At 33.2% G+C, this 11,440-nt stretch overlaps 3 protein-coding genes across 4 annotated transcripts in view; 1 reads left to right on the top strand and 2 right to left on the bottom strand.

Annotated features, from left to right (window-relative positions):
- LOC126902524 (uncharacterized) overlaps positions 1 to 1,038 on the bottom strand; it is a 10,100-nt gene extending 9,062 nt beyond the window's left edge. The window contains exon 1 of the mRNA XM_050679901.1: positions 870 to 1,038. Within this exon, the coding sequence (XP_050535858.1) occupies positions 870 to 1,004 (135 nt within the window). The 5' untranslated portion in view covers positions 1,005 to 1,038. The remainder of the gene's footprint in view (positions 1 to 869) is intronic.
- The window catches only part of LOC126902522 (uncharacterized), a 116,803-nt gene that overhangs the window by 67,833 nt on the left and 37,530 nt on the right, over positions 1 to 11,440 (top strand). The window lies entirely within an intron of this gene.
- Positions 1 to 11,440, bottom strand: part of LOC126902533 (uncharacterized) — a 71,954-nt gene that overhangs the window by 43,599 nt on the left and 16,915 nt on the right. The window lies entirely within an intron of this gene.

Raw genomic sequence — 11,440 nt, 5'->3', positions numbered from 1 at the left:
AAAGTTCAGTTGAAAAAGATCTATGTTTTTTACAATATTTTAAGTTTTGAACGCCCCCAATGAACAGGTTAAGTGATAGATTTTCAAAAAAATGATATCAAATGATAGGTATATATCTAAGGTTTTAGTATAAAAAAAAAACTATGATGATTTATTGATTTTTCAAAAAGTTATGGAAGTTTTAAGAAAAAAAAGTGAAAAAAATGACAAAATTTGTCGATTTTTAAATTTGTAATTTTTTTGGATATTTCCCCTATTTGCGGGGAACGAGGGAAAATTTTTAAATTTTTAAGGGTAATTTCTTCAACTAGATACGATTTGTGATCTTTTGACGTATTTTTGAAAGAAATCGGTCCAGTGAGTGCTGAGAAAAAGTGGCAACAGATATAAAAAAAAACACATCATAGTAAAATTAATACCTTCTCCGCTTCGCATCGAAGCTAAAAGTTGTATATAATATTTTTTTTAAATTTTAGATAAGTTGATAACAACTTAATGATAAGTACTTTATTTCCTATGAAGTCTATACCTATTTTATTTATTTAAATGCTTGTTACTCAATGAGTAACATGCATTTGTTCTAAATTTGTTATTAAGTCATCAAAATTTTTTGTAGGGCTAAAAATAGTTATTCCAATATTTTGAAAAAAGAAATAAAATTAGTTTTATTTTATTTGTTTTTTCTTATTGGTTATAAATAATATGATCAAAAAATATGACTTAAGTGTAGTCTACGAAGGCAATAATTAATTTTTAAAAAATTAACAAAATGAGTTATGTTAAAAGTTATAAGTGGTATCAGTTAAATATGAGACACTGTATGATACATGCTTTCTCATTTTTTTTATTTAGTTATTTGAGATACTTACTATTAGAAAAAAAATATTCCATCCCCATTCAAATTCAAAAACGCCAGAATAAACATTTTTAACACTTGTAAATAATAACAATTTTTCAATAATCAACGTTGTTCTTATATCGTTATAAATACTTTGTTTTAACATAGTTATTTTTATGTATTATGGGGAACATGCTTCAAACACCGATATTTTGTTATTGAATATATAACTTTATAACGCTTTATTATTATATATCTTTTGGTAAGATTATGTTTTTAGATAATAATTCGTCGCTTAATTAAATGAAGTAGTTTAATAAAATACATGTTTGAAATCTAAATTATACCAATTATATATTAATGAAAATAATAATTCTTCAATACATTAATTGTATGCTAAAAGCATACGTTTGAATGTACCTTAAGATTATCTGATTTTTACAACGTGCATAAAAATGTGTTGCTGTGTTCATTGCAAATTTAGACTTAATTTATTTTATCTGAAGTAATCTAAAGATAAATTTTAATAGCCCATAAATTATTCTTAACAATTATATTTCTCCAGGGAACTGAAAATGAATGTTATTACCAACAGTTATTGACTAATTTTAATGTTTCTAAATTAGTGTTCGTTTAAATATTTATAAAATGTACTTATGAATGTTTTTTATTAAGTAATAATTTGTGTACTCAAATTTTTATCAGATATGAAGGTATTATCCTATTTAATAGATCAACTCAAAATTTAAATGGCATAATTATGACGCTATAATGTAATTCTATGTAGAAACAATATTACAATATTGGAAACATTTCCTTTAATTACATATTTAAAATGTTGCCATTTAGTACTACAAGTATTGAAGTATACAGTTTTATGATAAATCGATGACTATTGTGTTTATATTAATTTCATGTCGATTCTATCTATATTATTTAAACATTTTTAACAGGAAAAAAAGTCATCCATACACGATATCCGTTCATCGTATTAAATATGTCGAATAAAAAACATAATGTTTAAATAGTAATACTTTAAATGTTCTTTTTTTATAATAACATTTTTATTAAGACTTTAAATTATATTCAATTCAATAATATTTAATAATTACATTTATTATTAAAATTGTTGTGTTTTTTTAATGAATCCGTATAACACTTTATTTAAAAACTCACCAATTAATCAACCTGACAATATTATTAAAACAAAATTTCTTAATTCATTAAAGCTAATTAGTTTTCTTTATTTATTATGTGGATTTAGAAACCTATCATACTGTGTATGGCCATCTAAATTTTTAATTTTGAAAGGTTCAAGAGTGCTCATTCTTGATGAAATTTTTCGAACAGGAATCTACTTTTTACTATCATTTATTTTTCTTCAAAGGCCACCATTTTATTATTTTTACTACAATTTAATTCGTTTTTGGGTAACATTTTTGGTTGTTCGGTATAGTGAAAAAATAACAATAAAGTAAGTAAATGATTCTACAACATTAAAAGTTTAAAATCATATTTCAAAACATTTGCAGGCTCATAGAAAATATGCTCAACTATGATTTTAAATATTCTGCTGTTACACCGCTTATTGAAATGCCTACATTTAAAAATAGATTTATGTTTTTAATTTTAATATTATTCTTCATTTTTAAAATAACAATACAAATTATATTACCATTTATAATTATTAGAAGACGGTTCAGCATCATGGAATTCATAACAGATTTAGTCTTTAGCATACCAAGATTAACTGATTTTGTTATAGTTTTTAGTGCATGTTTCTTCTTAAGGCAAATAGGACATAGATTTTCCATTTTAAACAAATTTTGGAAACGATTACCAGGTGAAATTATTAGAGCACCAGGCCATTGGTCTAAGGATGAAATTGTAATGCTAATAGAGAGTTGCAGACTACTTCATGCTAATCTCAGTGATATTCTCAAAACATTTAGTTATGCATATGGTCCTATATTAGTGTTCTTCTTGTTATTCATATTTGTAGACATGGCGTATAGTGTGTTTATTATTTTATATTTGAATACAGCAATTTTAATATTCGCCCAAGATAGTCTATTCATCATTGTACTTCTGAAACAAGCAACATGGACTTTTAATCGGGTAATTTTTGACAATCGTACATTAGTAAGATAGTAACTATTGAGAAGCCATTAATTTATTTATTTTAATTTAAATTATTTAATACAAAATAATTAAAAGTAATAACAATATATTAATCATGTACCTTTATATTTCAATTTACTTAATAAATAAATAAAATAAAGCATCGTACATTTAGAAAAGAAAGATTATTTCATTTTTGCGATTATGTCAAATTGCCGATTTACCGGAAGAAATAAGGATACAGGTGAATATTAAAAATAGTAACATAACTATAGCACAACTTTCCCTATTCAAATTATGTTTTATAAAATACTTTAAGTATGAATTTTATGGGTATTAAGTTAAGTTATTTTATAAAATTAGTACTTTTATAGATGTCATTCTTAGTATGTAATATTTTATTTATTTTTAGATTTGTTAAAATTTCGTTTTAAGTAATTTTATAATCTATAGTTGCAGTTTTTTATGAAACAAGTTTCTTGTTATGAAAATAATGAGTTGGCAGCAAGTGGCACATTTAAATACAATTTAAAACTAATTTTATCGGTAAGGTTTTATTATAAATACTCCATAAAGTATTATATAAATTATTAATATTATAACAGTTATAAAGTCATGAGAATGCAAAGTAAAACCAATTAACTAACATATTTATGTTAATTAGTTTATTAATTAAGATAATAATAAATAAACATAAAATTATCCAATAGAGATGGTGAAATTTATTTAATTTTCTCAATTATTATTTGTTATAGTTGATAAATTAATTGGTTATTGATATATTGATATACTTTCTGTATTGCCAGTTAGTATATTTATAAACTCGCAGCAATGTGCCTAACTATCATTGATAATAAATGCTGCGTACCTGCGATTATTGATAAAAAAAAACAAAGTCGACACCATCTTACAAGGCATAAGGGATGGACTTAAAAAGTAGTAAATAATTAATAATTCAAGAATAATGTGTATATAAAGATAACCAAAAAGAAAATATTTTAATTATTTTAATTCTGTAAGTAATTGAGTGGGTTATGTTAAAAAAATCATTTTGTATATTATCTCAAGTATTAAATTAATTTTTAATACTTCACTAATGACCCAAAATTTTTGTTACCTTGTATTAAATGCAATAACTTTCTTCATTTTTTCTTTAATGTTTTTTTTTTTTATTATTAATATCACCGCTTAATAACTGCGTGAATCTCAAAATTTAATAGAATTTTGCCTTAAATATTTAAGAATGGGCAATTAATAAAAAATAATAATTTTTTGTCCCTTAATAATATCCATTGTTCAAAATTAAAATAAAAAAAAAACAATTTTAGTGTATTATATGCACCATTGATATATTTTAGTTGGTAGTTATTACCAATGTTATATTAATAATAACAAAAAATAATAAATATTCAAAATTTATTAAAAATCATGGTATCAAACCAGTTATAGTACCTTTTTGACACGCTTATATTAGTTTCATCTGTATGTATGTTTGTATATTTGTTTGTAAATTTGTAACTCTCCATTTTATTCTCGCGTGTCCCGTTGTCTATGGCCATGAGACTAGACTGTCTTAACGCATTCACCTCACCCCGCTCACCACACGCGGACAACACTATTACTGTATAATTTCATTTTTGGTTTTCGTACCCGTACACGCTGCGTTTCATCAATATTATATATATATATATTATTGTTATATTATATATATTTTTTATATATATTAAATATAAACAAATTTTTATAGTGACACGGCCCCGCCACTCGTGCCACTTTTATCAGCCGTTATCCTACTATGAGTATTTTTGTTTGACTGACCAATACCACGTGCCATACGCCACGGTGCAAAGTCCAGCAAGTGCCGCACGGCCGTCGACGACCCTCCGCAAATGATACGTTGAGTCTTCTTCCCGTTCTTAAAGTGACAAAGTCGATGATGTACGCCACCGGCTCCGGACGACCGAACTCGACGAACCGATACGCACCCGCGCACCGTCGCCATCAACGCTGCTAACTTTTCGACGCCCGAGGATCATGATGGACACTGCTATTAGCCGGTTCTGGTACGCACTATAATATTAGGTGCCCCTGTCCTTAACAATATTTTAACCAAAAACATGCATACCGAACTATTTATAAAAAAAAATATAGTTTAAAAAACACGCTTTCATAACATTTGAAACTAAAAAGTAAACAATAAACATAGTTTAAATGCGTGTTTTTTTAGTTTTTTTCCCTAACTTAACATGCTACAGAAGGTGGTGGCCCTCTTTCATATGTTATGGAGTCAAAGATGATTCTTGGTTAAACCAATGATTGACGGAACGGATATTTTGGTATTAAAAAATTAATAGGAAACCTGGTGATCGAACCCATGAAACATACGTTTCTACCCACTAGGCCAGACCGATCTTTATTATTATTACTATTATGAAGTAAAGCAGAAAATATCATAACACTCATAATGAAGTGGTCTAATTTAAGTACTTTTCCACCCAAAATCTCAAATCATGGCCTAGTCGGACCTGTCCTAATTTCATCTGTAATTTCGTCCGCTGATATGTTTGTTAATTTTTAAATAATTAAAAAATTAATTATGTTCAGAATATTTTTAAACACCAGAGATATATAGAAATTATAAATGATTGAATATACTATGAATTATATTTAAATGATTTATTACAATAAAAATGCAAAACAAAAAGTAATTTTAACGAAATTTTGACCTCTTCTCATAAATGTATTGTAAATAGCAATTAAACAATTTCCTGAATGCATATTAATCTTAACAATATCATTTTTTAAATTCTCATAAAGTTTTCTATTTGATGCTGTCAATATCAAACTTGCAAGATGATCTAAAAAAAAGTTCAACCTTTTTACTATTAACTTTTGTAAAAATATGATAAAGACTTTCCGAAACACTTTCAAAAGATAAGTTGAAAAAGTTAATTTTTTGTGAAAAAGTTGTCATTTTAAATTATCCCCAGTGGGCAGGTAACGGTTCTAATTTATAAAAAATATATACCAAATCATAGATAAAGACATCAAGCATCTATAAAAAAAATTATATTGATTTGTTCATTTTTGAAATAGTGATAGCAGTTTAAGTAAAAGAAATTGAAAACATTTCGAAAATTACTGACTTTTAAATTTGTAATTTTTTTGGAGGTTTCCCGCATTTACATGAACCGAGGGAAATTTTTTCAATTTTTAAGGGTAATGTCTTTGACTAGATACGACTTGTGATCTTTTGACGTATCGTCGAAAGAAATTAGTCCAATGAGAGCTGAGAAAAAGTGGTAACAGACAAAAAAAAAAAAAAAAAATCACATCATAGTAAAACCAATACCTTCTCAGTTTTGCATCAAAGCTAAAATAAATTTTACCTATAATTTAAAAAAATAAACACTTACATCTTCACTATCGGAATGAATTTTTCATGTTAAAAAATAAATAAAATGATGTTGTGAACATAAGCTCATTTAATTTTTAATTTTTTAAGCCATTATGAAAAATAAATTAATAACTAAATACTAATAACAAACAAGTGATAAATGATTTTTAAAATTAATATAATTTATAAACAGTGTATAATTTATATAAAAAAGTACAAATACAAAGAATTTTTTGAAAATATATAATATAAAATAATAATTAGATTTATAAATATTAAATAGCTCAATATAAAATTATTTTTCTGTTTTTGTGTTGATCAGAGAACAACTGCACAAAAATATCTAAACCGTTCATTTGTCATCCGATTCCTCATGTAGTTTTTTAAACGTTGGAGGGATGAAAGAGTTCTTTTGCAAGCTGAACTGGATACAGGAATAGTTGTTATAATAATAGCTAGCTTATACGTTTCGTCAAATGCAAACTTCTACTTTTCAAATAGATCAATTAGATTCATCAGGTTGTTAACAAACCTTAACATTAAAATGAATTTGATATTTGTTTATAGTTGTTGGTAATATTTTTAGTTCTGCTCTTAAATTGTCCATATCAAGATTATAGACCTGGTCCACTCGCTTCTTGTCATTTCCTCCTTGAGGAGAGTCCGCCACCGGAGCATGGTCATCTGCCTGAGCGCCAGCCGGTCCTCGAATTCGAGCTCGGCGCGTTTCTCGGCGAGCAGGTTGGCGGGCGGCAGTGACGACAGGATACCCGCCGCCACTCCGGACACCGTTCGGTACGTCGAAATAGTCCGGATCGCCGCCCGCCTCTGCACCCTGAGCAGGGCTTCACGGTTTTTGGACGAATACTCAAGAGTATCCGCCCAAACCAGGGACCCGTACAGAAGAACCGAGTGTACGACGCTGACTAAAAGTCTGCGCCGCATCTCCCTCGGCCCTCCCAGATTGGGCATGAGTCCCGTCAAGCAATTCATGACTTTCTGGGCCCGCTGAGCCGCACGAGTAATGTGCGGGTCGAACTTTAGACGTTTGTCTATGACAAGGCCCAGGTAAGTCATGGAGTCCTTAAGCGGGATCTCCACCCCAACACGTGGGGGAGTGAACTTGTACCTGCCCGTGAACAAGACCGCTTCAGTCTTATCCAGGGCGAGGCTCAATCCACACCCCTCCTGCTGGATCTAGGCGATGACTGCGCTGAGCGCGCAGTTCGCACGAGATCCAGCCTCCTCGGATGAGGCGCCTTCCGCCACCACCAACGTGTCGTCCACGTAGCAGAAGACGCGCACGTGCGGTGGTAGCGGAACGCGAAACACCGCGTCGTATGCGATGTTCCGAGGCCCGAGAACTGACCCTTGCGGGACGCCTCCCGTAACGGGTCTGACTCTCGGGCGCTCTCGTAGGAGATGACACAATAGTTAAAGTACAACCGGATCATCCGTCTGAAGTAAGGAGGCACCCGAATCGCGTCCAGCGCTCCTAGGATGTGTGACCATCGCACGGAGTTGAACGCGTCCCGTTTGCTATGCTCCCACTGTGGTGGAATCGGGCCNGTTTGCTGTGCTCTCACTGTGGTGGAATCGGGCTCTACGGGGCTACGAGCTGCTGCAGCGGGCGCAGTTCCCTTGCTCGGGGAATCGGGCGCGTCCTCCGGTTGCGGATCGAGGAACGGCCTGTAGATATACAGGTTAGCCGCAAAATAAGCAGTCCCCTTTTTGGGGACTGACGAATAAGCGGTCGTGGACAGCGAGCCTCTCGGACACTCGTTAACCCTACAGATATGTAGGGTAGTCGCGAAATAAGTCACTATATTGTTAATAGGGTGGTCGAATAAGCGATAGCGTTCGAGAGAAACATAGAACTGGGTAGGCGGACCCATTAGCCTGGTAAGGCGACCGCCTAAGGGAGGACAACCCTGAAAAAAAACTACGAGCCTGGCGGTAGGTTAAAAACGCATGGAAAGGACACCCATTAAAAAAACCCAATATGGATAGGATAACTGGAAATATTGTTACCGCCCCAGTGCTATCGGATGGCACAGGGGACGTCGGCGGGGGTTCTTGTAGCCCGGCTCTCGTTGACGCCGACCAAGGGCGATGCGATGTGGAGGCCCCACAACCCAACTTGGGTATAAATAGGAAGGGAGGATTCACCATCACCGAGGAGCTGGTGGATGAATGGGTTGATATCCGAGATAGGTATAGCAACGATATACCTCTCACGGAGTCAGAATATGTGCGCTGGGAAGAAATAAGGCGCAAGATGGAGGACGGAAGTGAGGTCGAAAACTGTTTCCCTCGTCAAAGATTCCGCAACCTAGGCGTCTTTAGGGGCGCAGTGGACACCATACTAGGGATGATGGCCAGTGACGTCCAAAACGGAGGCAACTTCTCTCCGGAGCGCAAGGAGGTTTATAACCCCTTACATGGATTAGAAGGGGAAGAGGAGCGAGTGTGCCTTATGAGTAAGTGCGTCTCCTCCCTTCGAGGTGAAAGCACGGCGGACCGTGCGATCCAAATTGCTCGGCTGGTCAGCCGGGAACTGTTGACGCGCCATAGGAAGGATCCGATGATGGAAGCAATGGGGATTGGACTCCGGGATGTCGTTGATGTGTTCGACTACGAATGCGTCGTCGCGGAAACGGCACCCGGAGTAACTGCGTTGACACTTAATAAGTTCTATTTAAATTAATTCATAAGATGCTTACATATTTGTGTATACATATCAATGAAACAATTCATTATGGAATTTTAAATGCATTCGATTAGAAGAACATATTTCTATTTCTCATTTAATTTAAGGTAAGCATTTATTTATTTTTCCCCCTGTTGGTCGGGGTAGAATAAACCATCGGTTGTTCCTGCCNCCCCTGTTGGTCGGGGTTAGAATAGACCATCGGTTGTTCCTGCCTGTCGTAAAAAGCGACTGAAAGGGACTTGTAGTAGGGCAGCAGCTACTACAATATTGGGTGTAGGTGCAGGTAACCTAGAATGGTAGAAACAGCTACACACCAAACAGCAGCCAGCAGATACGGGAACTGTATAACTGGTGGCTGCACTGCGATACGGAAGGCAAGGGGAGACCACCGTATAAATCATCCCAAGAAATAGCAATAACATGAAATCTTCTAAAGTGAAATATTCCGGAGGTAAAATAGTCCCCCGATCGGAGATCCGGGTGGGGACTACTGGAGAAGAAGGAAATGTTAAGAATTGGAGAAGAATAGCTACTTGGAACGTTAGAACTATGTTGCAATGCGGAAAACTAGAAAACTTGAAAATAGAAATGGAAAGAATGAAGATTGATATCCTTGGCCTATCAGAAATGAGATGGTCAAGAGCTGGAGATCTATGGAGTGGGGAATATAGGTTGATACACACAGGAACAGCGGAAAATAACCCAGGAATTGGAGGGGTAGGCATAATAATGAGTAAGGCTATTGGGATAAAAGTTAAAGGATTTGTACAGTACAATGAAAGAATAATATTAGTCAAAATCGAAACGAAACCTAAGGATACAATCATAGTCCAAGTTTATATGCCTACTTCTAATAGCAGTGAGAAGGAAATGGAAGAAGTCTACGAAGGAATAGAAAAAGTCATTGAAAAAGTCAAAGGAGATGAAAATCTTATCATTATGGGTGATTGGAACGCTGTAGTAGGAAAAGAAAGCCTAGGGCACATAATAGGAAATTATGGTCTAGGAAACCGAAATGAAAGAGGAGACAGATTAATAGATTTCTGTTCAAAACAAAAATTATTAATAACAAATACCTACTTCAATCACCATCCAAGAAGAAGATATACATGGAAAATGCCGGGAGACATAGGTAGATATCAAATAGATTATATTATGGTCAAGGAGAGATTTAGAAACCAAGTAAAAGACTGCAGAAGCTACCCAGGAGCAGACATAGATAGTGACCATAACTTATTAATGATGAAAAGTAACCTAAAGCTCAAGAAAATAGTATCAACAAGAAAAAATGATCGATGGCAAATAAATAAATTAAAAGAAGAAAAGGCAAATGATAAGTTTAAAGAACTTACAAACAATATAAATATAAATGAGAGAACCGATATAAACTATAGGTGGGGTATTATAAAGAGCACAGTGACAGAAGCAGCATCAAAAACTCTGAAAGAAAATAAAAAGACAGTACCTAGGAAAGAATGGATAACAACAGAGATAGCAAGTATGATAGAAGAAAGAAGAAAGCTTAAGAATGGAACTACTCTTGAAAGTCAGCGGAAATACAGAGAACTAAGAAATCGTGTAATACGAAAGTCAAAAGAAGCAAAGGAAATATTTTTAGAGGAAAAGTGCAAAGAAATAGAGATACAAATGAGGAATGGTAGCAGAGATGCAGCGTATAAATCAGTTAAAAATTTTTTTACCGATTATAAACCAAAAAGGGGGGCAATAGAGGATAACAACGGAGTAATTATTTACGAGGACAAACATAAAGGTAACATATGGAAGAAGTATCTAGAACAGCTATATGAGGGACCAGAACTCACGGGACAAGAAATAGAGCATGAAGAAGTAATGGATAATAACTCAAATTATAGTGTACTGAGAGAAGAATTTGATAAAGCACTTAGAGATCTAAAAAAGAAGAAGGCTGCAGGAATTGACGAAATCCAAGCAGAACTTTGGAAAGAATCTGGCGAAAACATGCGCAGTGAGCTTTTTAAACTCATAAAGGAGATATTTAACTCAGGAAAACTTCCTGTAGACTTTACTAAGTGTAAGATTATTCCTATTCCGAAAAAAGCAACCGCAAACAAATGTGATCAGTACCGTACAATTAGCTTGCTGACACATGTGTCAAAAATACTGACAATAATTATGTCAAGAAGAATGGAATATAAGATCGAAGCCATATTGTCAGAAGACCAGTTTGGATTCAGAAAAAACATGGGTACAAGGGAAGCAATACTGGCTTTAAGAATAATTATCGAGAAAAGAATTAGAAAAGATAAGCCTACATACATAGCTTTTGTGGATATAGAAAAAGCGTTCGACAATGTCAACTGGGCAATAATGTTCAAGATGCTTAAAAAAA

This window comes from Daktulosphaira vitifoliae, unplaced genomic scaffold (assembly GCF_025091365.1).
Source record: "Daktulosphaira vitifoliae isolate Bord-2020 unplaced genomic scaffold, ASM2509136v1 Scaffold_3, whole genome shotgun sequence".
In the NCBI taxonomy this organism is placed as follows: Eukaryota; Metazoa; Arthropoda; class Insecta; order Hemiptera; family Phylloxeridae; genus Daktulosphaira; species Daktulosphaira vitifoliae.
Note: the sequence above shows the minus strand (reverse complement) of the source record. Positions and strands in the feature narration are given on the sequence as shown.